This window comes from Zonotrichia leucophrys, chromosome 8 (assembly GCF_028769735.1).
Source record: "Zonotrichia leucophrys gambelii isolate GWCS_2022_RI chromosome 8, RI_Zleu_2.0, whole genome shotgun sequence".
Lineage (NCBI taxonomy): Eukaryota > Metazoa > Chordata > Aves > Passeriformes > Passerellidae > Zonotrichia > Zonotrichia leucophrys.
In genome coordinates, this window is record NC_088178.1 from 30107216 (window position 1) to 30133264 (window position 26049).

At 52.5% G+C, this 26049-nt stretch overlaps 1 protein-coding gene and 1 long non-coding RNA gene across 3 annotated transcripts; one reads left to right on the forward strand and one right to left on the reverse strand.

The window, feature by feature from the left end:
- Positions 1-156: 156 nt before the first annotated feature.
- On the forward strand, positions 157-12977 carry LRRC40 (leucine rich repeat containing 40). Of its 2 annotated transcripts, XM_064719271.1 has the most exons (16): positions 157-368; positions 879-1060; positions 1313-1386; positions 2044-2173; positions 2516-2639; positions 2869-3011; positions 3527-3699; positions 4395-4485; positions 6683-6728; positions 7818-7926; positions 8429-8536; positions 9550-9660; positions 10421-10498; positions 10672-10857; positions 11484-11591; positions 11721-12977. In XM_064719271.1, the coding sequence occupies exons 1-15, from the start codon at positions 218-220 to the stop codon at positions 11587-11589; spliced, it is 1812 nt and encodes a 603-aa protein (XP_064575341.1). In that variant the 5' UTR covers positions 157-217; the 3' UTR covers positions 11590-11591; positions 11721-12977. The 2 variants fall into 2 exon arrangements, with proteins under 2 accessions (XP_064575341.1, XP_064575340.1); XM_064719270.1 differs by having other exon boundaries at positions 11484-12977.
- A 1007-nt stretch (positions 12978-13984) lies between these two features.
- On the reverse strand, positions 13985-17781 carry LOC135450793 (uncharacterized). Its single transcript, XR_010441161.1, has 2 exons — positions 17469-17781; positions 13985-17428 (listed from the first exon to the last, which is right to left on the reverse strand). It is a non-coding gene; the product is annotated as an uncharacterized LOC135450793 (long non-coding RNA).
- Positions 17782-26049: the final 8268 nt, after the last annotated feature.

Here is a 26049-nt window from a genome sequence, read left to right on the forward strand (position 1 = left end):
GCCACGTTCCGGGGCTCCATTTCGGCACCGCGGGGCGGGAAATGGCGGCACCGGGGCTGGGCCGGGTCCGCCCGCGGGGCCCCGCCTGCGCGGCGGGCGGGCGGCGGCTCCGGCTGAGGGCGGCTCCAGCGCCGGCCCCGGCAGCGAGCGAGCGGCAGCAGCGCGGCCCCGGCTCCAGCCCCGGCCCTGGCCCGGTCCCGCTCGGGCTGTGTCGGAGATGGCGGCGGCTCGGCGGGCGCGGGCGGGCGGTGGCGGTGCGGGGCCGGGGTTCGGGCGGGTGGCCGAGCCGCCGCCGGTGCCGCAGGGGCTGCTGCGGCTGGCGCGGCGCAGCGGGCAGCTCAACCTGGCGGGACGCGGCCTCACCCACGGTGCGTGAGCCCAGCCGGGGCTGGGGCCGGGGCCGGGGCCGGGGCCGGGGAGCCCCGGGAGCCGCCGGGCTGCGGGCGGGGCGGGAGCGGCTCCCGGGAGCACCATCTGCTCGCTGGTGTCTGTTTCCGGCTTGTTTCCATCGGTTTCTGTTGATATCTCTGCAAAAATATCTCTGGAACACAATGGACTGGAGAGTGGCTATTGGGATGTGTGTATTATACATATGTGCGCATGTATACACGTATCTATCTCTCTATGTATATGTATCTATGTATAGATGTATGTTTTTATATATGTACACACATACATATATCCCCGTATGCATCCATATATATTTATCTGTCTCTGTATATGTCACTCCCCAAGGCAGAAGGGTTGGAACTAGATGATCATCAAGGTCCCTTCCAGCCCAACTCACTCAATAGTTTTACACCCAGAAAGCACTCTGACTGTGAAATCTTGGAGCAGACACCTGCGGGGTTCAGCTGACGCCTGTGTTTGTGCTGCAGTGCCCGAGCACGTGTGGAGGATCAACCTGGACACGCCGGAGGAGGCCCAGCAGAACCTGTCCTTCGGAGCTGCCGATCGCTGGTGGGAGCAGACGGACCTGACCAAGCTGATCCTGGCCTCCAACAAGCTGCAGAGCCTCTCGGAGGATGTGCAGCTGCTGCCTGCCCTCACCATGCTGGACGTGAGTACAGGGATCCCTTGGTGCTCTGAGGGTGCTTCCCTGTAGGACATGGGGAAATGTTATCCTGGATATTTGTTTTCCATTTCCCTGCTGTATCCATTTCACAGGGCCCTGGAGTGCCACAACAAGGGAGAATGGCTTCCCACTACCAGAGGGATGGGACAGATGGGATATTGAGGAGAAATTCTTCCCCAAAAAAACCCCCTCTGAGGTACAAATAAGTAACTGTGTCCTAAAACCTCTCTTTTCCAGGTGCATGACAATCAACTGACATCACTTCCTTCTGCTTTAGGACAACTTGAAAATCTCCAGAAACTCGATGTCAGGTAAGGCCATGTTACAGATCAGACATGAAAAATGCTGCAATAACTTTCGGGTGTGAGTGAGATTGCAGGATAGCAACCTTTCTTTCAAAAAAATTAATTCCAGATTACTCACTGTAGAGTATAATGATATATTTGTTGCATTATCCATTTTGGATCTAAACTGGTGGCCTTGGGTTTCTAGAAATTGTTTTCACTGATGTTCAAAGTCACAATTGCTTGGAAGGTGCAAGCAGTGATATTCTGAATAATGATACACAAAATATTTATTTGCATTTGTTTGCTTCAGTCTGGCAGTTCTGAGGATAAAACATTTCCAGTCATGAATAATGCACATTGTAAATAACTGTGTAGATCTTGTTTGTGCTGGAAGGTTCAGAATCTTCTGTTTAGTGGGGTAATTTTGTAAATTTGTGCGCAAGGAGAGGTTATGCTGCCACTGCGTGTGTGAAGTACATAAACAAAAAACCTGGAATGTTGTAAATTCAGAGTAGGATTAAAAGTCTTCTTGAACAAATAATTAAAGATAGTCAGTTGTTCTTTAGAGGGGGCAGTGTCCTGACCAGCAGGCTGTGGCACACAAATGTTCTGTGTGCACTTACATTCCTAAAATCTCCTGAGTATTTTCCTTTCCCTTTGTGCTCCACGTTTCCACCCCAGCCACAACAAACTGAGGAGCCTTCCCGAGGAGCTGCTGCAGCTGCCGCGTCTGAGGAGCCTCCTGGTGCAGCACAACGAGCTGAGCCAGCTGCCCGAGGGGCTGGGGCAGCTCCTCAGCCTGGAGGAGCTGGTAAAGCACGGCTTCAGGCCTGGTCCTGGCTTTGGGAAGGGTTTCTCTGCTAGTTAAAGTCCCTGCATTCTGCAGCAGCACTTGGCAAATACTCCAGTGGCTGTTGTAGTGTCAGTCACTGCATGGTGGGGTTTGTTTTTAGTGTGTTCTTGGTTTGACATATTTTGGGAAAGCTGAAATCCCCGGCGATCTGTCAGTCCTGGGGGAGTTGTTCCTTCTCTCACACTTGTGCCAGTTGTCAGCAATCTAATTTTACTGTTCTGCCACTAATTAACTTTGCAGTAGCAGCACTCCTGGGATGTTTCAGACACCTCTCATCTCTCTCTCTGTTTCCACGTGCAGGACGTGTCCAACAACCAGCTCACGGCCATCCCCACCAGTTTTGCTCTGCTGGTGAACTTGGTGAGGCTCAACCTGGCCTGCAACCAGCTCAAGGAGCTGCCTGCAGATCTCAGTGCCATGAAAAGTAAATCACTTTCCTTGGGTTATTAAATGCCAAACAGCCAGTGCTGTGCTTATGTTCAGCAATACAGTGCAGGGTTTTAAAATGGATCTTTAAATCTGAGTTATTACTTCTAGAATCTGTTTGGCAAAATGTTGTGTTTATTTTAAATTAAACCCCAGGACATTTATGCTGCTGTAGAAAGGTATTTTTATCTTCTCCTCTGTTTCTCACTGGACATTGATTTCCCCAGGCTTGAGGCAACTGGATTGTACCAAAAATTACCTGGAAACAGTCCCTCCTAAATTAGCAAGCATGGCATCCCTGGAGCAGCTTTACCTGAGGAAAAACAAACTGCGCTCCTTGCCAGAGCTTCCCTCCTGCAAGTTACTGAAGGTGAGCTCGGAATGGCTGCTCTGCTGAAAATGCCTGTGCTGTAAGCTTTGAAATAATGACAGTTACTTTAAACACCAGCTTTGGTGAGGTGCTGTGATCAAAACCAGATGACAGCTCTGTGTTTAGAACTCTGTTTAACGTGCAACTTCTCTTCCTGCCCTCATTGTTCAGCCTTTTGAGTTTGCAGGACTTTCCAGATTCGGAAAATAAAAAGTCTTCAGGAGAGGAATGACTGAAAGCTGGATCTAATATTGCCTGCAACAGTTTTTTTTTATCTCTGGGAACTTTTTCTGGAGAAATTCACTTTGTTCGTTATCATTTTTTCTTTGTAACTATGGATCATATACACTGTTTTTCCTTTTAACATAATCAGGTTATATCCAGGTATTTTGTAGGCAGATGAAAGGGAATTAAAATATCCATATTCTCCCCATCATCATACTGCTGAAGTCACAACTTAGGAGATAAGTTATAAAGTAATTTTACCACAGTTGTGGTGCTCTTTGTTCCTGTAGGAGTTACACGCTGGGGAGAATCAGATAGAAATCCTGAATGCAGAGAATCTGAAGCAGCTGAGCTCCCTGTGTGTGCTGGAGCTGAGGGACAACAAGATCAAGGCAGTGCCCGAGGAGATCACGGTGCTGCAGAAACTGGAGAGGCTCGACCTGGCCAACAATGACATCAGTAGGTAATAGTGGCACCTGGGCTGGGGCTGGGTGCTGGCAGCTCCTTCCTTCCTTCCGTGGGAAGGGCACTTGAGGAATGACTCAGTCAGGAAATGAAGGAGCCCTCTGTGTGTTGTGGGATTGCTGAGATCAAACTGGGACTTGCGAAATGTTCTGTGTTCTGCCTGTGACTTGGAGGAGCAGCTGAGGGAGCTGGGGAGGGGCTGAGGGAGCTGGGCAGGGGCTGCAGAATCCCTGAGGGAGCTGGGCAGGGGCTGCAGAATCCCTGAGGGAGCCGGGCAGGGGCTGCAGAATCCCTGAGGGAGCCGGGCAGGGGCTGCAGAATCCCTGAGGAGCTGGGCAGGGGCTGCAGAATCCCTGAGGGAGCCGGGCAGGGGCTGCAGAATCCCTGAGGAGCCGGGCAGGGGCTGCAGAATCCCTGAGGAGCCGGGCAGGGCTCACCTGAGGAGCGGGCAGGGGCACCTGGAGCAAGCAGGGTCGGGCCCTGTGGCTCTGCACAGCTCCTGCCGAGGAGCGGGGCATCTGCTCCAGGGAACAGGGACAGGAGCAGAGGGAACTGGGCCAGGGCAGGCTCAGGATGGGCACAGCAGGAATTTCCCCATGGAAAAGGGTGTCAGACACTGGAACTGCCCCGGGAGGGTTGGAGTGCCCATCCCTGGGGGCTGCTTTGGAATCAATCAGTTGTTTCCCTCTGCAGGTTGCCTTACACCCTGGGGAACCTCCCTCAGCTGAAATTCCTGGCCCTGGAGGGAAATCCTTTGAGAACCATTCGGAGAGACCTGCTGCAGGTGAGCACTGGGGTTTGGCTGTGTGTGGGGGCATCTGCACAGGAGGGACCTGGAGCTGCTGGACAGGGTCCAGAGGAGGCACCAGGATGGTGCCAGGGATGGAGCAGCTCTGCTGGGAGGAAAGGCTGGGAGAGCTGGGAATGTTCACCTGGAGAGGAGAAGCTTTGGGGTGACCTCAGTGTGGCCTGGAGGAGCTGCAGGAGAGGTGGAGAGAGACTTGAACAGGGATGGAGGGAGAGGACACAGGGAATGGCTCCCAGTGCCAGAGGGCAGGGATGGATGGGATATTGGGAATTGGGAATTGTTCCTGGCAGGGTGGGCAGGCCCTGGAATAGAATTCCCAGATTTGCTGTGGCTGCCCCTGGATCCCTGGCAGTGCCCAAGGCCAGGCTGGACACTGGGGCTGGAGCACCTGGGACAGTGGGAGGGGTCCCTGCCGTGCAAGGATGGAGTGGGATGGGCTTTGAGTCTTGTCTTAATGAAGGTTCTAGGATTCAGTGCTCTGCTCTCTTGTAGGGAGGCAGCAAGGGAAGGGTGTGAGTTGTTCCCAGGAAAAGGAGTCCTTGGGGCAGCAGGAGGCTGGAGCCTGGGCACCACTCCTGCTGCACAATTCCCTGTGGTGTTTTCCCTGGCAGGCCCCTCTCCTCAGTGGTGCTGCACATTCCTACTGCTGTGCCTTTGCCAGGGTTGTAAAATCAATGTTCCCAAGGCACTGGGCAGAGCTGACAAGTGTGTGTGGCAATGAGATGTGTAACATCTGTCAGGAGAGGGAAGCCCTGGTGTGCCTGGCTGAGGGAGCAGTGTGCCCTGAGTTACTGAGCACTTGTCCAAAGTGCTCCTGGAGAGGAGTCTGAGTCAGGAGTGCTGGAGTTGTGCTGTTCCTGGATTACTGAGGGTTTGCTGCTTCAGCTGCCATTGTCACTGCTGGGCTGTGTTTCCCACCTGGGGCAAAGGCCAGGCACGAGCAGCCCCTCAGGCCACGCTCTGTTTGTGCTGCCTGCATCCATCACCAACGCTGTAAATTCATGTGGCTCAATTTTCTCTGCCTGGCTGGGTTTTTTCCACTTGGTTTAGAGGAGCAATTGGTGGAGGAGGTTAAGGGCTCCCCAGGCACAGCTTGGAGCAGGTGGATACTGAGATGAAGGACTGGGGTGAGTGTAGAGGAGCAGCAGATCCTTCTCTTCCCTTCTCCAGCCCTGCCCAGCTCACCTTCTCTTCCTCAGGCCTCTCATTCCAGTCCCAACCCCATTCCTGGTTCTTGATGAATTTCCAGTTCATTTCTGTTCTGTTTTTGTTAACTCCCATGCTGTTACTTGGCTCTGGAGCTTTACCCTGCTCTCTGCTTTCCTTCCCACACATCTGTTACTGAGATTTCAGCTTGACCTTCACCTTTCCCTCACAACTTCCCAGCTTGTTCCCTGTTGGCTTCCCTTGCCATGCTCAGCACAGTCCTCTTTTTCCTGCCTGTCTCCTTGTGGCGATTCCCTCCTTTCCATCACCCACATTCCCTTTATCCTTCTGTGTTCACCCACTCTCCTAGGCTGTGTCAGCTGGAATGAGAAATGTTCATTCACATCCAGCACTTTAGGTCAGTCCCTGGTTCTGAAACCTGTAAAATCACACCCCAAACCTGCCTTTCCCCTAAAACAAACAGTGCAGAGGAGATTGGGCTTCACTACCCACAGGTTTGTGCAGGTGGCAGCTGTGTCTGACCACTGGGAGCTGCTGTGAGAGGACTGAGGGAAATCTTTGGAGCTGTTAAAAATCCCTGCAAATGATGCAAACTGCCACGATTTTCCCAGAGTTGATGATTTGGGCCATAAAAAGGTAGCAGAACAGTGAGCAGTCAGCTTTACTGGCCCTGTAAATGTGCTCTCTGCAGCAAATTGTGCTGGAGCTTTTTAAAGGGAAAATTAAGCTCCTTGGAACTTTGTTACTTGCTCTTGGAAGTGGCAAAAATCTTCACGTAAGGAGCTACAGAAGTGCAGCCTGAGGCTGTGATTCAGGATCAGAAATTTTCAGCTGGAATAAATGAAATGATAACTAAGCAAGTTCCCAAGCTGCTGTGGGATTTTCAGTGGGATTTTTAGTCAGGAGTGCTGTGGGCTCCACCTGTGTGCTGGCATTGTCCCTCTGCACTGTCCCCCCAGCTGCACAAATACTGCTGGGTGACTTGGGGTTTGTTTCTTTTTTAAAGAAAGGCACCCAGGAACTGCTGAAATATCTGAGAAGCAAAATCCAAGGTATGTTGCTTTTCCTCCCTTCACTTTAAAGAGAATTGTTACCTGGCTTGCAAGGGTTTTTCAGGGTGAAGGGAGAGACGAGAATGTTGACCTCATGCTCAGAAGGCTTGATTTATCATTCTGTGATATACATTACACTACAACCATACCAAAAAGAAATAGAGAGAAAAGCTCTCAGAATGCTAGCAAGCTAAGAATAGAAAAGGAATCTAAATAACAAAGTTCTGTGTCCAGGCAGAAAGCAAGAACAGCTCTGCCATGAGTGGTCAGTAAGTCTAAATATTCACAGAAAACCAATCACAGATGCACCTGTTGCATTCCACAGCAGCAGATAATCATTGGTTACATTTGTTGCTGAGGCCACAGCTTCTCAGAAAGGGGAAAAATCCTAAAGAAAGGATTTTTCACAAAAGATGTCTGTGACAGAGAATATTCTAAGAAATCAAAGTAAATTAGAGTTTAGGGACAATGGTTGTTTAAATCCGGGTTCTTCCCAGTTATCCTGCAGTAGTAATTTCTTTTACTCAACAGTTTGCTGTGATAGTTCAGTTCCTTATCCTGTTAATAAACATTCTGAATTGAGGATTATCCTTTACAAACCCAGACTCACCCTGCTCAGCTGGATGGGAATTCCCATTTCAGGCATGCAGGAGCTTTTTCATGTGGATTGTGGGGAGTGACCAGAAGGAAATTCATAGAGGGGGGTTTGTAAACATTAATGCTAGAACTGAAATTGTGGTCAGATGTGCCAGTGTGGGTAAAGCTGCTCTAGGCCATCATTTCCAGTTGGAATTCCCTGGTTTTTGTAGTTTCCAGCCTCCTACCCCACAGAGCAGAGCCTCACAGAATCACATCTCCAGTGCTCCCTCCCCTGCTTGGCAAACTCCAGGTCAGCCCTGCTCCCTCCTTCACCCTGAAAGAACCCCCAAATCTAAGATGGTAAAAACCCTTTATTAGGAAATGGTTGAAATAATCTGAATCTGATGGTCTTGAGCCAGAGTAGAGCAGGGTTGGAGGGAGGTGGTGGCAGCTGCCTGGGGCCACTCAGAGCAGCTCAGCTGTGTCCCTGCACCCCTCTGGTGTCCCCAGATGATGGACCTGGCCCCAATGAAGAGCCGCCTGTGACAGCCATGACTCTTCCCAGCCAGTCCAAGGTCAACATCCACGCCATAACCACACTGAAATTATTGGACTACAGGTATTTGGGAATATTGCTCATTCCTGAAGCTGTGAGAACACTGTCCTGTTTTATGTTTGTGGGTTTTTTCCCCACCTTCATTGCACACCAAGCTGTCCACAAACCCTGCTGCATGTGGGCATTTTCCCCTTCAATTCCTGTGCTTGGGAATGGGCAGATTTAGATGGTGGGGTTTGAATAATTTTTTTGTTTTATCAGATATTCTGCAGTAACTCGTTGAAGAGCTGAATCCCAGCAGGTGCTTTTAGTACCTTTGAAGCTCTTTATGATTTTCACTAAGTCCCAGATCATCTTATGGCAGGGGAGTTCCTGCTCAGTTATTCCTTTAAAGGACCTGGAAGGGTTGGGAAATGGAAAAAAATCCTGTTTGGTGACACTGTGGGCATGGGGCAGCGCTGGGGGTTTCCTGCAGCTGCTGCCTGTGTTCTGCTCTTCTCTAGAAGAGGGTGGAAGTGCCGTGTTGATTAGCAGCAGGGGTTAATTGGGGTCTCTCCTGTCCCAGTGACAAGCAGGCTGCCGAGATCCCCGAGGCCGTGTTCGATGCCGTGGGCGCCAACGCCGTGGCCACCGTGAACTTCAGCAAGAACCAGCTCAGGGAGATCCCCCCAAGGTACTGCTGGGAGCCCATTCCCTCTGGGGTTTGCCCTCCTGCCTTGGTTTCCAGGCTGCTGTTGTCCCCTGAGCTATTTGTGCACACAGATCCCAGTGCGGATTCCCAGCAAGGAAGGGCTTTCCCTGGCACTGCTGGGAACCAGTGATCCCTCTGTGTCAGGGGGAAGGCTGCTGTGTCTCTGGGAGCCCCCAGAAACCATCCCCGCTGGATTTTGAGGGCAGTTTATTCCCAGGTGTGCTGAGCACAACCTCTGGCACAGACAGCTTGGGCAGGTGCAATCCCAGAGGGACAAAAAGGCTTCAGTTTTGGGAGCTGCTGCTTGTGCATGCCATGCTGTGTCACTGTGTGAGGGGCTGCTGAATTCCCTGGGATGGGTGTGGGGGATTCCATTCCATGCCAATCCAGACAGGAGACAGGAGAGTTTCTCATTTAATTGCCTTTTGTTTCAGGGCTAAGCCAGAGATTCTGTTTGAGGAGTTTAACAAGGAACTTTTTGAGCTGTGAAAACCTTTACACCAAAATGTGTTAGTACAATAAATAACCTTCTGCAAGCAGCAGCGGGTGCTCCCAGAGCTTGTAACAGCACAGCAAGGGAGCAGAAACAAAAGATGGGAAAAAAATAGGAATATTTGATCAGGTTTTTTGGCTGCAGAAGAAGGTGGGTAAAGTCTGTGTTAAAACATGTCAGGGGCAGGAGGTGGCAGTGATGTCACCTGGGCCATGGTCTCTGAAACAGCTCCTGACTGCATTTACTGAGGAGGCTTTGGTAGCAATGTTTGTGAGAGAAAATGCAATCTGATAATTGTAGATAAATTATTTGGGCTTTGCCTTACCCCACATGTAAGGTTGGAGGAGCAGCAGCTCTCACAGGTGACATTGCATGATCTCCCCAAAATCCCTTCAGAAAAACCCACAACTTGTCCTTGATTTGTAGAATAAACCAGGTTTTTTAATAACTTACAAAACAACCACGAGCTTCCACAGTGAGAGCATCTTCTTTTGTGCTTCAGGCTTGTGGAGCTGAAGGACTCAGTTTGTGATGTCAGCCTGGGCTTCAACAAAATCTCCTGCATTTCCTCGGGGCTGTGCCTGCTCCAGAAGCTGACACATTTGGATCTCAGGTTGGTGATGTGTGTTGTTGCACCTCCTTGCCTGGGAGCCTCTTTCCCCAGAGCAGCCATCTGTTCCAGTGGGATGGCAGCACTGAAATCATCGTCACTCCCAAAATCTCTCCCTGCCAGAGCCAGAGTAGGACGTGGCCTGAATTTGGGCTTTGCTTAAAGAAGACACAAAAAGAAATGGACCAGTTCTGGGATGTGCTGGAGGAGAGATCCTGCCTCACCCAGAGAAGGGTTCTGAGATGTTGCTATTTCAGAACACTCCCACAGCTCCCCAGAAGAAAAGCACACCAAAAAATCCTGGGAATTAGGACAGGGAAGGTGCAGATTGTGTTGCACTGCCAGAAAGAGAGGCAGGAGATGTCTCCTCGTTGTCACCTTGCCTCCTCTGATTCCTGAGAAATGCTCCTGGCCTTGTTTATGTCAGGATTAGCTCAATCCATTGATTTTGGGGAGCTTTGGAGTGACCTTTGGAGTGATTCACTTTGGCTCCAGGGTCTGGGCACTTTGGTAAGCTTTCCTCTGGAAACAAGGAGCTGAATTTCCAGGCAGCTGTGTGCAGTTGGTGGCTGCTTGGGAATCCTTGGGAATCTTTAGAGGACAGGCTTTGAGTGTCCTCCTGGCAGAAATGGGAGTCCCTGGCATGCTCTGGTCCCTGCTGTGAGGCAGTGCACTGGCCCCAGACTGTGTAGCTGATCTGGGAATTCTCAGCCAAACCCCTGACTAAGTTTACTGCTTGTTGTTTGTCTTTCTTTGATAACAGAAACAATTTTCTGACAGCCTTGCCTGAGGAAATGGAGGCACTGAAAAGACTGCACACAATAAATCTTGCTTATAATAGGTGAGAAACTCTTCAGACTTTTTTTAATGCAATAAAGAAATGATCTGGGCTGAGTTTGACACAGTTTTCCTGTGGTGTGAGAACAAGGAGCCGCTTCAATGAGCTGGAGCTCCCATGAAGTGCTCCTCTTTGAATGCCCTGTTTCTGACTATCCCTCCTTTCTCCTCCTGAAGATTTAAGGTGTTCCCCAGTGTCCTGTACCACCTGCCAGCCCTGGAGAACATCCTGCTCAGCAACAACCAGGTGGGATCCATCGACCCCGTGCAGCTGAAGGGGCTGGACAAGCTGGGAACGCTGGACCTGCAGAACAACGACCTCCTCCAGGTGCCCCCAGAGCTGGGCAACTGTGAGAGCCTCAGGTGTGTGGGGCCGGGGGGCTGCCTGTGAGCACATGTGCTGAATTCTTCAGGGAGTGTTTGCCAGAGGAAAAAGCACCCAGTGAAAGGGTGTTGGGTTTGCCCAATAAGGGTCTCTCTGGCCATCTGTAGAACAGGGCAGTTTCTTCAATAATCTCTTCCCTAATTTCTCAATATTGCAGAGAATTGTGGGAGTTGTTTCGTCATTTAGAACTGATGTTGAGGGTCTGGGGGTTGTGTGAAGCTCGTGGTGGAGCCTTGGGGGTGACATTTCCTGGGCTCCCAGTGACACTGCTGGTGCAGCACCCACTGAGCAGGGAGGTGGGACCAGCTGGCCCCACTGCTCCCTTCCTGCCTGAGCCACTCTGGAATTCTGTCTCTGTGTTCCAGAAGTTCTCTTCTCGCTCCTGCTGGCAGAGGCTGAAGGAGTGGGGTGTGTTCTACACCCCCACTGATTTATCAGCATAAATTAAAACTCAGCTGTCTCAAAGCTCAGCAGAAACCCAAACTCCTGTAGCAGCACCGAAGGGGGACTCCCCAGGAATTTCACAGGCCTCAGAAATGTGCCTGCAGTGGCTGAGTGTGTGGGTACAAGGAGATTGATCCCAGTAACTCAGCCCTGTTTGCAGGAGCCTGCTGCTGGAAGGGAACCCGTTCCGCACGCCCCGCGCCGCCGTGCTGGCCAAGGGCACGGCTGCCGTGCTGGAGTACCTGAGGAGCCGCATCCCCTGCTGAGCCTGGGCACTGCCCTGAGCCTGGGCACTGCGCTGAGCCCGGGCACTGCCCTGAGCCTGGGCACTGCTCCTGAGCCTGGGCACTGCCCTGAGCCCTGGGCACTGCCCTGAGCCCTGGGCACTGCTCTGAGCCCGGGCACTGCCCTGAGCCTGGGCACTGCCCTGGGCACTGCGCTGAGCCTGGGCACTGCCCTGAGCCCTGCCTGGGCACTGCCCTGAGCCCTGGGAACTGCCCTGAGCTGTGGGCACTGCTCCTGAGCCCGGGCACTGCTCCTGAGCCCTGCCTGGGCACTGCTCCTGAGCACTGCCTGGGCACTGCCCTGAGCCCTGGCACTGCTCCTGAGCCCGGGCACTGCCCTGAGCCCTGGGCACTGCCCTGAGCCTGGGCACTGCTCCTGAGCCCTGGGCACTGCCCTGGGCACTGCCCTGAGCCCGGGCACTGCCCTGAGCCCTGCCTGGGCACTGCCCTGAGCCTGGGCACTGCCCTGAGCCTGGCCTGGGCACTGCCCTGAGCCTGGGCACTGCTCCTGAGCCTGGGCACTGCCCTGAGCCTGGGCACTGCCCTGGGCACTGCCCTGAGCCCTGAGCACTGCCCTGAGCCCTGGGCACTGCTCCTGAGCCCTGGGCACTGCCCTGAGCCCTACCTGGGCACTGCCCTGAGCCCTGGGCACTGCCCTGAGCCCTGCCTGAGCACTGCCCTGAGCCTGGCCTGGGCACAGCCCTGGGCACTGCCCTGAGCCCTGGGCACTGCTCTGAGCCTGGCCTGGCCAAGGGCATGGCTGCCGTACTGAAATAACTTTGGAGCTGCATTCCCACTTGACCCTGACCATTCCCACTGAGCCCTGGCCATTCCCACTGAGCCCTGGCCATTCCCACTGAGCCTGGCCTGGCCAAGGGCACGGCTGCACTGCTCTAATACCTGCAGAGTTTCACATTCCAGCAGCACAGGAGCAGCCAGGTCCCCCCTGTCCCACCAGCACCCCTGGGCTCCACTGCTTCCATCCTTCTGCTCCTGGCTGGGAGTCTGCCCAGTGTTAAGGACCCAGCTGCAAAACATTCCCTGCCCTCTGCATGTTCCAGCAGGGATTTCAGGATCCCTTCCTCTCTGTTTACACTGTTTGTAATGAAGGACAGCAAGGAAAGCTGCCTTCAGCCAGGCACAATCCTCCCTGCAGCTGAGCTGGGCTCTGAGGGAGCTGTCACCGTGGGTCAAAGGCAGAAGGGAACACTGTGGGGTTTGTATTCCTGTTTTCTGTTGTTTCACTGCTGTCCCCTGAGCTGCCCCCTGGTGTGGGTGAGGTGCTGAGAGGTGCCCCAGGTTGTGTGCAGGGCTCACCTGAGTGAAGATGGGGCTGGTGCTGTGCTGAGACAATAAATGTTCCCCTTGGATGTCTGCCTTGGGTCTTTCAAGCTGTAACTGAGCTCTGTAGACGGGAACATTGAGAACTTCTCTTGTTCAGACACACTTCCAAAGGTCCTGCAGGTGGTACCTTTAATGTAGCAGTGCTGTGGGTGGGCTCCACCACCCTCCAAGGCCTGAGCCCCCTTTCCATGGGGAAATTCCTGCTGGTGTCCACCCTGAGGCCATTCCCTCCCTGGACACTCTCCAGCCCCTCAGGGTCTCATGCACACAGCCCTGGAGGTTCTGTAGCACAGCAGGATTTTTTACTGTTCCTCACTAAAATTCCCAGGCTTTGAACGTGTCCAAATGAACATAAAACACCCTCAGCTGCCCAGGTGTGGGAATTGCCTTCCAGCTGGAGCAGGGATGGCTCAGGGGGCTCAGGCCCAGCTGCACCTCCCTGTGTCCCCAAGGAGGGGAGCAGAACCTGGTCCTGGCTGCAGGGAAATGGGGAAGGGAATGGGCTGGGAGTGGGCATGGGAAGGGCAGGATCTGTCCTGTGGGCAGCAGATGGCAGGGCCTGTGTGCAGTGACAGCAGGGGACACCTGGAGCTCCAGGGCCACTCTGCAGCTCCTTGGGTGATGGAGCTGCTGCTGCCCTCACCCCTGCCCCCTTTTGTTTCCATTCATTTTGTTCTTTGTGCATTTGTCCTTTCATCCGTTTCTTCATGCATTCATTCTCCATGCATTTGTCCTTCCACACGTTTTGTCCTTTCATCCATTCCTTCATGCATTCATTCTCCATGCATTTGTCCTTCCATACATTTTGTCCTTTCATCCATTCCTTCCATGCATTTATCCTTCCACACATTTGCCCCCACAGCTGCCAAACCTGAGTTTTCTCCCCCATTCCCATCGCTCCCTTTCCATATTTGATGTCTCCCCTGGCTGTAGCCAGGGAGTTTGGGAGTTGCCCAATTTTCCAGGCTCATTCCACCCTTCCCCACCCTCTGAAAGGTCCTTTCTGCCAGGAAAAAAACAAAAACCACCCGAAAGCCTTACAATAAGGTGACGTTTTTATTATTTATACAATAAAGAGACTTTTTAATGTTATTCAAAACACTTTTTTTTTTTGGAAATACTGAAAAAGGTGGGTACAGCAAAGCCGAAAATGGCTCTGCTGCACTGCACAGCATCGGTTCAGTCCCTGGGCTCCCTCTTTGCAGAGCAGCTGCCAAATGCAGCAGCCCCACAGCACGGGGAGGGGACAACCTGCATGTGCCAGGGGACAGGAGCTGATTGCACTCAATCAATAGATTTAAAATAGAATTTTTGAAGTACCTTTTTGCACATAAAATGAAGCAGCTTTCAAGTTCAGTAAGTCTTTATACTGCAAAAAACATGAAGTACATTCACAATCTATGTTAATAAAGTAGTAAATATTTCCTCATTCAGCTTTATTTACATGGATACTGGAATTCAACTGAAAAGTACAGTCATCTGGAATATAGCAATCTTTGAACACATACAAAAATGACCATTTCTGTATATAATTTAAGCTCAAAATCACAATTATCTCAAAATATTAATTACAATACAGCCATCTCCATCATAATTAAACATGTCTTTTATAAAATGGTAAAATCTTTACTAAAGGAAGCTGTTGGTTCTGAACTGGATACAGTACTCACAGGTAGAAAACCGAAGTGATGAGAGTGCCCTGCCCGGGGAGGAGGAGGAGGAGGAGGAGGAGGAGGGAGGGGACACAGCCACCGCCACCCAAGGGACACAGGGCAGTGCCAGGAGTGCCCGGACTGGTGCCAGTCAGTCACTTCCACTACATCAGCTGGAATCAGCCAGGGAGAGGATTGGCTAAAAGCTTTTTTGTGTGTGTGTGTGTGTGGGGGGGGGGTTCATTTCTTTTTGGTTTGAAATTCCGGGATTTGCAAACGGTGCCGTTTGGGGTTGGGTGGGGGAACTGCCAGGGCCTGGCCCCGGTGGCACCACAGCTGTGCCCACCCGTGGCTCCAGGGCCAGGCCAGCTCCCCGTGGGTCCCTGGGTCCGTGTGGTGCCCCAGCTGCTGCCCAGGAAGCTGTGTGGGCACGGGGGCCTGCCCTGGAGCCGGGCACTTCCAGAGGGATGGCGAGGGACGGGCACGGGCAGGGAGCTCCAGCTGGCACAGCATCCCCAGTTTCCTTTGGGAGTTCTAACTGTGAATGCCACCAGTTCACAGAATCACAGCAGGGACCTCTGGGCACCATCCAGCCCAGCCTGGGGCAGGGGACACGGGGACGTGTCCGGGTGGGGTTGGGATGTCCCCAGAGAGGGAAACCCCAGACCCTGCTCAGGGCCCTGCCACCCCAGGGAAAGAAATTCTTCCTCGAGCTGAGGTGGGGCTTGCTGTGTTTGTTTATGGCCAAACCCTGCCAGGGTGGGTGCTGACCCCGCAGCTCTGTCACCCCCTGAGCCATCTGGGGACCTGTCCCCATCCCCGCTGCTGTGGGACAGGCTCTGCCTGGCCAGGGGTGCCAGCAGGACATCCCTCACCCATTCCCAGGGCAGCTCCTGGGAATAAACGGAATAAACACCCTGATCCCCTGGGAGCGGGGCCTCCCCTGAGCCCTGCCCTCGGCTGATCCCATTGGGGGGTTCATTTCCCTGGGTTTGCATTCCCTGCCCTTGCATCCCCCAGAGCTCTGTGCAGAGGCATCTGTGATTGCATCAGGTAATCAGGGCTGAACTCCAGCAGAGAGGGGTCCCAGCCTCCCAAAGGGGTCCCAATCTCCCAAAGGGGTCCCAGCCTCCCAAAGGGGTCCCAGCCTCCCAAAGGGGTCCCAGCACTCCCAAAGGGGTCCCAGCATCCCAGGATGGGCTGGAGGGGAAGGGACCTCAGAGCCACCCAGTGCCACCCCTGCCATGGCAGGGACCCCTCCCACTGTCCCAGGCTGCTCCAGCCTGGCCTGGGCACTGCCAGGGATCCAGGGGCAGCCACAGCTGCTCTGGGAATTCTATTCCAGGGCTTGCCCACTCTCCCAAGGAACAATTCCCAATTCCCAATCTCCCATCCATCCCTGCCCTCTGGCAGTGGGAGCCATTCCCTGTGTCCTGTCTCTCCATCCCTTGTCCCCAGTCCCTGTCCTGCAGCTCTCCTGGAGCCTCTTTAGGAAGGGCTTTAACATCCTTACACTCCAAGTGCTCACTACCAACAGCAAACCAACTTCCTGGACATTTCCTGCTCAGATTTTTCCTGGATTTCCTTGGCTCTGCTCTCAGCTGCCCCATCACCCTCAGCCTTGTCCTGCCTGCTCCCTGTGTGGAGCCCCCTGTCCCCTCCCAGGGCTGGCACTGCCACCAAACACAGATGCAGACGTGGATGTGTTAAAAAATACCTTGGAAAACATGAGACCGGATTTGAGGATGTTAAATGGTCGCTGTTGGGAACAACTGGCTGAGAACTTTCCTGGTTTGCCATCGCCTGGGTAGGAACTGTGAGCTGGCACTGGGAAAATGGGAAATTATCAGGGGTGGGGGCTTCCCTGGGCCTGCAGCTGCCCAGGTCCCACAGCCAGAGAGAGAGAAGGTTTGGGAATTCTTGGAGAAGGGAACATCCCCGTGGGCTGTGGGATTTTGGGTGGGAATGGTGCAGGTGATCCCAGAGCCAGCTGTCCCTCAGCCCCTGGCCATTGCTCCAGGGCACTGGGATCCCCTGAAAACCCCTGCAGGGCTTTCCCTGTGTTTTCCCATTTTGCTGTCAGGGATAACCAGGCTGGACCCTGGCACCCCTGAGCAGCAGCAGCAGCTGGGCCCGGTCTGGGCTTTGGGATTCTCCCTTGGGAACAGCCCCAGGAGCTGGACAGGAGGGGCTGTCCCTGGCCCTGTGCTGGGAATGCTCCTGCCGGGCTGGTCTGGGGTCACCTGCAGCTCCTGGGCTGTGTCTGTGCCCATCCCTTGCCAGCACCCAGCCCAGGGGCCCAGAAAGCCTCACCCATGGGAATGTCCCGAGCAGGGCCTGGAGCAGGGGGGGAAATACACAACAATGTCAATGGGGAGTCTGAAATGAAAAATTAACGAGTTAAATTAGCAGCAACAAAAGGAGATTTACTGCCACCATCACAGCCTTCCTCCATCCGTGAGCCAAACCTGCCTGTCCTCGGTGTTCTCCTGTAGTGTGTGCACATGGAATCGAGGGAAGAGCCAAAGCAAAGGGAGTTAACCTGTCCTGAAGGGAGTCACCCCCTTGCAGAGGGAGTCACCCCGTTCCAGAGGGAATTACCCCATTCCAGAGGGAGTTACCCCATTCCAGAGGGAGTTGTTCACCCATTCCAGAAGGAGCTATCCCATCCCAGAATGAGTTCACCCATTCCAGAAGGAGCCATCCCATTCCAGAACAAGCTATCCCATTCCAGGGGGATTTATCCCATTCCAGAATGAGCTATCCCATTCCAGAGGGATCTACCCCATTCCAGAAGGAGCTATCCCATCCCAGAATGAATTCACCTATTCCAGAAGGAGCTGTCCCATTCCAGAATGAATTCACGTATTCCAGAGGGTTATCCCATTCCAGAGGGAGTTATTCACCCATTCCAGAAGGAGCTATCCCATTCCAGAACAAGCTATCCCATTCCAGAGGGATTTATCCCATTCCAGAGGGAGCTATCCCATTCCACAATGAGTTCGCCCATTCCAGAAGGAGCTATCCCATTCCAGAGGGATTTATCCCATTCCAGAATGAGCAATCCCATTCCACAATGAGTTCACCCAATCCAGAGGGAGCTCCCCCATTCCAGAGGGAGTTGTTCACCCATTCCAGAGAGAGCTATCCCATTCCAGAAGGAGCTATCCCATTCCAGAGGGAGTTGTTCACCCATTCCAGAGAGAGCTATCCATTCCAGAAGGAGCTATCCCATTCCAGAGGGAGTTGTTCACCCATTCCAGAGGGAGCTATCCCATTCCACAATGAGTTTGCCCATTCCAGAGGGAGCTCCCCCATTCCAGAGAGAGCTATCCCATTCCAGAGGGAGCTATCCCATTCCAGAAGGAGCTATCCCATTCCAGAACAAGCTATCCCAATCCAGAGGGAGTTGTTCACCCATTCCAGAGGGAGCTGTCCCATTCCCACGTGGGCTCCTTGTCCCGAGGTCCCAGAGTTACAGCTGGAGAAGTCTCTCACCCTGTGTAGTGAATTGTTCCTGATCCCTACGGAGCCAGCTATACACACGGCATATGTACAGGTATTTTCATAAGGCATAGAATATCTTTGCATTGAAAATAAATGAACATTATTAAATTTAATTTAATATATACTTTCTTTGAGGTGTTTATGAAAATATTTTCTTCTCTATACTTTCGTATGCGACATGATAGAAATATTTCATGGGAAGTACAGGTTAATATATTTCATCTTTATAAAGGCATATACAACTTTGAGGCAGTGTTTCTGATGGACAGCAGAATTCCTAAAGGATTTGTATGTGCTTCTGTGTTTTGAAATCATATGAAATTGACTTTTAAGAAGGAACTTGGTTAAAAAAACGCACCAATGCACAGCCAGAGGCTGACAAGTAAAACTAATACGGAGCCACATGAACAATATATTTATAGAGTTAATTCTTATATTTTCTCCCGATGATTGGTACTAACATAGAGTATTATACATTTGGCACTACCGTTTGCCATTGGTCCAGCAATTGGCAAAAAATTGGTTTCCTATGTATAAATCCTTTTGAACATTAGATCTGGCTAGACATATTTACTATTTATAAAAAAATATTTAGACAGTAAGCTCACGTTGGATAACTAAGTCTACTGTGTTCTGGAAACTCTTCAGTAGGAGCACAGCCTTCTCGTGTTCCAGGTGTACAAAGCTGTGTCCGTTGGCCTGCAGCAGAGAAAACACACGGGGAGAGGCTTCAGTGCCTTGTTTTGGGGGAAAAAAGGGCTATTTGGCAATTAAAAGCAAGGCTGAAATAAACAATGAACACGTGAGGGTTTCTCATGAGCACAGAGCACACGGTGCTCTTGTCCTGTGTGGGATGGCTTTGGGGCTGGGCTGGGGGCTCCAGGGAGTGATTTCATCCCCACTGAAATCAGGCTGTGACTCTGGGACAGCTCTGGGCTCTGACCATGCTGAAAGCCTCAACACAATAAAATACCTTTCCTCTGGGAAAGAGGAATCCAAATTCCAGGCAGGGAGGATTCCAAATGCACCGACAGCTGTGCCAAAACGAGGCATTAATGGAATCCCAGAGTTCTGCACTGTGGGATGGGAGGGCCAAGGCTGGGGGAGATGGATCCGAGCCCCAGCTGGTGGCACAGGCAGGGACAGGCTCCAGAGGGAGGATCTGCCTGGAGAATCTGGAATGAGGGGGACAAAGGGGAATGGCTGGGGCTGATCAGGGTCCTGGCACAGCCTCAAGCTGCACCAAGGAGAATTTAGGCTGGATATCAGGAAAAATTTTTTGCAGAAAGGTGATAAAGTTCTGGAATGGCTGCCCAGGGAAGTGTGGCCACCAGGGCCAGCAGTGCTTTGGGCACCAGCTGTAAATCAACACTGAAGCCCCCAAAATGCCACAGCAGCTCAGCCCTGCTGCAAACACCGCGCTCGGGGCTCCCAGGCCGAGCTCAGCCCAGCACCCCCAGATCCCTACCTGCAGGATTTTGTCTCCGGGCTGGAGCAGGCTGGAGGCGGGGCCGTCAGGCTGAACCCTAGTAACAAAGATACCCTATAAGTCAGAAGTAACACAGGTTAGGATGCTTTCTCCAAGAACTACATCCCAAAAAACACGGGGCTCCCTCCCTGGCTGGGGCCTGGGGGCTCTGCACGCCCTGGAGAGGGGCTGACACCAAACTGGTTCATTTGTTTGCTATCAAACTCCAGTCCGGGGGTGGAGCAGCTCCCTGGGACCTTCAGCACTTATCAATAATTGTGGGTCATCTTATGTCACAGACATATTTTCTGAAAAATCCCTTGCTAGGATTTTTTCTCCTGAGAAGGCTCAGAGGAAAAGAAAAACAATGGTTATCTGCTGCTGTGGAATGCAACAGGTGCATCTGGGATTGGTTCATGTGAGTTGTTTCTACTTGATGACCAATCACAGGTCCAGCTGTGTTGGGACTCTGAGCAGTCACAAGATTTTATTATCATTCCTTTCTATTCTTTTCAAGCCTTCTGATGAAATCCTTTCTTCTATTCTTTTAGTATAGTTTTAATATATAATTTTCTTTTAATATAATACATATAATAAAATAATAAATCAGCCTTCTGAAACATGGAGTTTTCATCTCTTCCCTCATCCTGGGACGCCTGTGAACACCACCACAATCTTACACTAAAATCCCACATCACAAAGGAAGTCCAGTGTGAACAGGGCAGGAGTGGCAGCTTGTCAGGAGGGAAATTAAAATGGAGCAAGTGTTAATTACTGGAACAATGTGTATCATAATCAATACAGCAATCTTTGCTTCCTCTAGGAAGCACAGCTTCAATTTCATTATCTGAAATACTTATGGAAGTTGCCACTGTCCCTGCAACGTGAATCCAGTATTATCCAAGAACATCAGCTCCAGGAATGTGTTCAAGGCTTCCTTTTCCAACAAACTCCAGTCAGTTCCACGGCACCAAACACAAACCCACAGGGGCAAGAGTCCAATTCCCACTCCTACAGCCCTGGCAGCTGGGACTCAGCACACCTTGGAGTTTTTGTGGCCTCCTTCTATTGCAAATCGATTTATTGAAATGTGCAATTCCCAAAATGAACCCTGAGTGTCCCTGGCCACCACCAGGTGTCAGTTTTAACTCCCAGCACAGGAGACATCTGCTGCCATGGGGCCTGTAAGGATCCAGGGACTTCCAGGCTGCTTTTATTTGACACAGCAGCTGCAAACCCTGGAATTTCAGCCTCAAGGGATGATACTGTACTTTAGTATAGTAAATATAATATAATATAATATAATATAATATAATATAATATAATATAATATAATATAATATAATATAATATAATATTATATTATATTATATTATATTATATTATATTATAATATAATATAATAATAGAATAGAATAGAATAGAATAGTATAAATAATATATTAAATATATAATTTATATATATAAAATATAATATACTCTAATTAAGTGAAAGAGACAATTCTTCAGAAATCAGCCCAAAATATTATCTTATCCAGGGAATTTGGGCCAGACACTCATGGAATTGATGCTTGATTCCCTCAACTTCTTTAACTGGGAAAACAAGCAAACAACACTCTGCCAAAATAAACAAACAACAAAAAATCCACCCAAGAACAAAGCTAAAAATGGGGGAAAACTCTTTCAATGACACCAACAGAGAGGCACAAACATCCCCTCCTGTTCTCTGCCTCCACTCTGTGACCTCTCAGACCAGGAGCAGGGAGAGAGGAATTTCACACTCACCTTATCAGAAGGTTTGAATGGATTTCCTTGTCCGCTTATTCCACCACTGATACTAAAGCCAAGGCCAGGATTCTTCTCTATCCTCACACAAAACTAGGCAGGAAAAACAGGGATGTCAGCACTGGATCCTGCCCCAGGCAGGCACCTCCTGCCCTCACACCCCATTTCCCTGGGGGAGCTGAGCCCCTGCACTCCCCAGAATGGGAAAAGCCACTGGAATATTGCTAAAATAGAAAAATATTATAAAATATATAAGCTGGAAGAGCTGGCAGCATTTTCCCACACTGCATTGATACCACAACATCCCTGTAGTTCACAGATTTTTGCATGGATTTTAATGTTCTCTTTTCAGAGAGGAAAAAACCTTTTAGATTAATGAAAGAGTTTACCCTGGCCAAGTTTTTCACTTAAACGTTGGGATAAACCCATCAGTGAGGCTTTGCCTGGTGCAATTTTATTTTCCCAGGAGGAGCCAGATGTGCAGCACCCCTGGGACAAGTGCCTGTGCCAGGCTGGGGCACTGGGGCAGCAGCTGGGCCGTGCTGGGCAGAGCAGGGCAGAGCAGGGTGCCCCCAGAGCCCTGGGGTCCCTGGGCAAAGGGCAGAGCCTGAAAATGAACCCAGTCTGACCCAGGAATGCCAGCTCTGCCCAGCAACCTCAGTTCCAAACGGGGGCACTGGGTCAGTCTGGGAGAAAATGGGTACTGGGGGCTGCTGCTGGGCAAGGGATGGACCCAGCCTGTCCCCAGCCCAGCCAGGGCCTCCCTAGACACACCAGAGCTTCTCCAGTCCAACCAGAGCTCCCCAAGTTCAGCCAGAGCTCCTCCAGTCCAACCAGAGCTCTCCCAGCACAACCAGAGCTCCTCCAGTCCAACCAGAGCTCCCCAAGTTCAGCCAGAGCTCCTCCAGTCCAACCAGAGCTCTCCCAGCACAACCAGAGCTCTCCCAGCCCAACCAGAGCTCTCCCAGCCCAACCAGAGCTCCCCCAGTCCAACCAGAGCTCTCCCAGCCCAACCAGAGCTCCCCCAGCCCAGCCAGAGCTCTCCCAGCCCAGCCAGGGCTCTCCCAGTCCAACCAGAGCTCTCCCAGTCCAACCAGGGCTCTCCCAGTCCAACCAGAGCTCTCCCAGCACAACCAGAGCTCTCCCAGTCCAACCAGAGCTCTCCCAGCACAACCAGAGCTCCCCCAGTCCAACCAGAGCTCCTCCAGCACAACCAGGGCTCCCTCAGTCCAACCAGAGCTCCTCCAGCCCAACCAGGGCTCCCCCAGTCCAACCAGAGCTCTCCCAGTCCAACCAGAGCTCCCCAAGTTCAGCCAGAGCTCCTCCAGCCCAGCCAGGGCTCTCCCAGCACAACCAGAGCTCTCCCAGTCCAACCAGAGCTCCCTCAGTCACACCAGAGCTCTCCCAGCCCAACCAGGGCTCTCCCAGTCCAACCAGAGCTCTCCCAGCACAACCAGAGCTCCTCCAGTCCAACCAGAGCTCTCCCAGTCCAACCAGAGCTCTCCCAGCACAACCAGAGCTCCCTCAGTCACACCAGAGCTCTCCCAGCCCAACCAGAGCTCTCCCAACACAACCAGAGCTCCCTCAGTCACACCAGAGCTCTCCCAGTCCAACCAGAGCTCTCCCAGTCCAACCAGGGCTCCCTCAGTCACACCAGAGCTCTCCCAGCCCAACCAGGGCTCTCCCAGTCCAACCAGAGCTCTCCCAGCACAACCAGAGCTCCCTCAGTCACACCAGGGCTCTCCCAGTCCAACCAGAGCTCTCCCAGTCACACCAGAGCTCTCCCAGCCCAACCAGAGCTCTCCCAGTCACACCAGAGCTCTCCCAGTCCCAGCTCCCCTGGCCTGCCCGGCTCAGATCCCCCAGTCCTGCCCAGGGTTCTCTCTCCCGTGGGCACTTTGGAGGAGCCCCTTTGGGATTGTTGGTGCTCGGGAGCCGCCCCGTGCCCCCCAGTGTCACCGTGACATTTTATAAAAAATCCCTTCACCAGGATTTCTTCTCCTGGGAAGCTTCAGCTTCTCCCTGTCTTGCTGCTCTGGAATGCGATTTGGAGAATTGTTTATCCAGCATGTGAATTGTTTTAATTTAATGACCAATCCCAGCCCAGCTGTGTTGGGACCCTGGTGAGTCACGGGATTTTATTCTTCATTCTTTTCTAGCCTTCTGTCTGTATCCTTTCTCTTTCTTTGGTACAGTTTTAGTATATAATTCCTTATAATAAATATATAATATTTATAAAGATTAATATTATAATATTAATAATATTATAACATCAAATAGAATATTATCAATGAATATATTAATTATTAATACATTGTATTTACTATATATTATATATTGCATATTAAGAAATATATTTACTATTATATTATTATTATATATATATATCATATTATATTATATTATATTATATTATATTATATTATTAATAAATATAATGTAATATAACAAATATCATATAATATGATATATAATGTATAATATAGTATAATATAATATAAATATTATAAATATACAATATATAAAATTATATATATTTTTACATATAATAAATTATATATTTATTATATATTCATATTCATTATACATTTTATATTATAATATATAATTATATATTATAATATAAAATATATAAGAAATATTAATATATATAATAATATAATATAATATAATATAATATAATATAATATAATATAATATAATATAATATAATATAATATAATATAATATAATATAATATAATATAATATAATATCAGCCCTCTGAGAACCTGGAGCCAATTTCTCCTCTCTCACCTCGTCCTGGTACCCCACCACAGCCCGGGCTGTGCCCCGTGGCCCCGAGGCTCACCTGCTCCTGGTAGGCGTCGGTGCTGCGCTGGCCCTTGGTCTGGATGAGGCACCGCTGGGGCTGCGGGGCCCGGGAGCCCTGCGAGACGGATCTGAGGCACTGCTGTGTGGCAGTCGGGTGCGCTGGCTCTGCTGGCTGGTTGCACCTGCTTGCGAGCCGCTCGCGCTCCCGTGCCGCACCTGCGGCTGCCGGCTCCGGCCGCCCTGCCTCCCGGCTCCGAGCCCGCTCCGCTCTGCCGGCTCCGGAGCCCGCTCCCCCTGCCGGCGGACCGATCCCGGCCTGCCGGCTCCCGAGCCCCGTCCCTGCCCTGCCGCTGGCTCCGAGCCCCGCTCCCTGCCCTGCCCTGCCCCGGCTCCCGAGCCCCGCTCCCTGCCCTGCCCCGGCTCCCGAGCCCCGCTCCCCGCCCTGCCCCGGCCTCCGAGCCCCGCACCCTGCCCCGCTCTGCCCCGGTTCCGGAGCCTGCTCCTACCCTGCTCCGGCCTCCGAGCCCCGCTCTCCCGGCTCCGCAGCCCCGCTCCGCTCTGACCCGGCTCCGGAGCCCCGCACCCTGCCCTGCCCTGCCCCGGCTCCGGAGCCCCGCTCCCCGCTCTGACCCGGCTCCGGAGCCCCGCTCCCCGCTCTGCCCCGGCTCCGGAGCCCCGCTCCCCGCTCTGCCCCGGCTCCGGAGCCCCGCTCCCTGCCCTGCCCCGGCTCCGGAGCCCCGCTCCCTGCCCTGACCCGGCCTCCCGAGCCCCGCTCCCTGCCCTGCCCTGCCCCGGCTCCGGAGCACTGCACCTCCCTGCTCCGGCCTCCGCAGCCCGCCCGCTCTGCCCCGGCTCCGAGCCCCGCTCCCTGCCTGCCTGCCCCGGCTCCGGAGCCCCGCACTGCCCGCGTTCCGGAGCCCCGCTCCCTGCTCTGACCCGGCCTCCCGAGCCCCGCTCCCTGCCCTGCCCGGCTCCGGAGCCCCGCTCCCCGCTCTGACCCGGCTCCGGAGCCCCGCTCCCTGCCCTGCCCCGGCTCCGGAGCCCCGCTCTGCCCCGGCTCCGGAGCCCCGCTCCCGCTCTGACCCGGCTCCCGAGCCCCGCTCCCCGCTCTGCCCCGGCATTTCCCCCTGCAGCCGGGAAATGCGGGGTTCTGGCTCTGCTCATGCCCATTTCCCGCAGATCAGGGCACCAGCAACTCGGCTGTTGGGCCAGCTCCATCCCACACCATCAGTTTCCCTCCTCCTCCTGTGCCTGGAGGCATCTCTGGGAGCAATGGCTTTTGTTTCCACCCCCAGGAACCCTCCTGCGCTCAGGGATCCCTGGCTGCATCTCCAAGGACAAGGCTTGGAGCAGCAGGAGCTCCTTGGGATGCCCCTCTGTGCATGGTGGTGGCACTCACTGCTGGCACTTCAGGGCGGCAGGAGGGATCTCCTGACAGCGATCCCTGTGATTATCCTGGCCCATCCCTGCAGCTCCTCCTCCAACAGGGCCGTGAGGATTCTGCAGTCTCCAGTTTATGGTCAGAGCACTGCTGAGCAGGGCTGGGGCTGGCAGGGGCAGCCAGGAGCTCCAAGCACTGGAATTCAGTGTCCACCACCACAGAAGCACCAGAAAGTGCTTAGAAGAGCCCTTTTCCAGGGAGTTTAACAGCAAAAGGGCTGTGCCTGTGCAGGGCTGGGCTGCAGCCATCCCACCCCTCGTGCTGTTTGTGGACTGAGCATCCTTGGGGTGAAACCTTGGGAACTGCAGAGCAGCAGCCTGATCCGGTGAACTGTGGGACTGCAGGGCAGGCAGGAACTGGATCTCCTGGGTGAAACCTGGATGGACCTGCAGAGCGGCAGGAGCGCCCTGCCACCCTGTGCCCACTGCCCAC

Bases quoted from the DNA above. Each gene is read 5' to 3' on its own strand.
- LRRC40 (XM_064719270.1), top strand. From the start codon at position 218: ATGGCGGCGGCTCGGCGGGCGCGGGCGGGCGGTGGCGGTGCGGGGCCG. The intron at 9,661-10,420 runs GTTGGTGATGTG...CTTTGATAACAG, and splicing joins CTGACACATTTGGATCTCAG to AAACAATTTTCTGACAGCCT. The intron at 10,858-11,483 runs GTGTGTGGGGCC...CCCTGTTTGCAG, and splicing joins GGCAACTGTGAGAGCCTCAG to GAGCCTGCTGCTGGAAGGGA.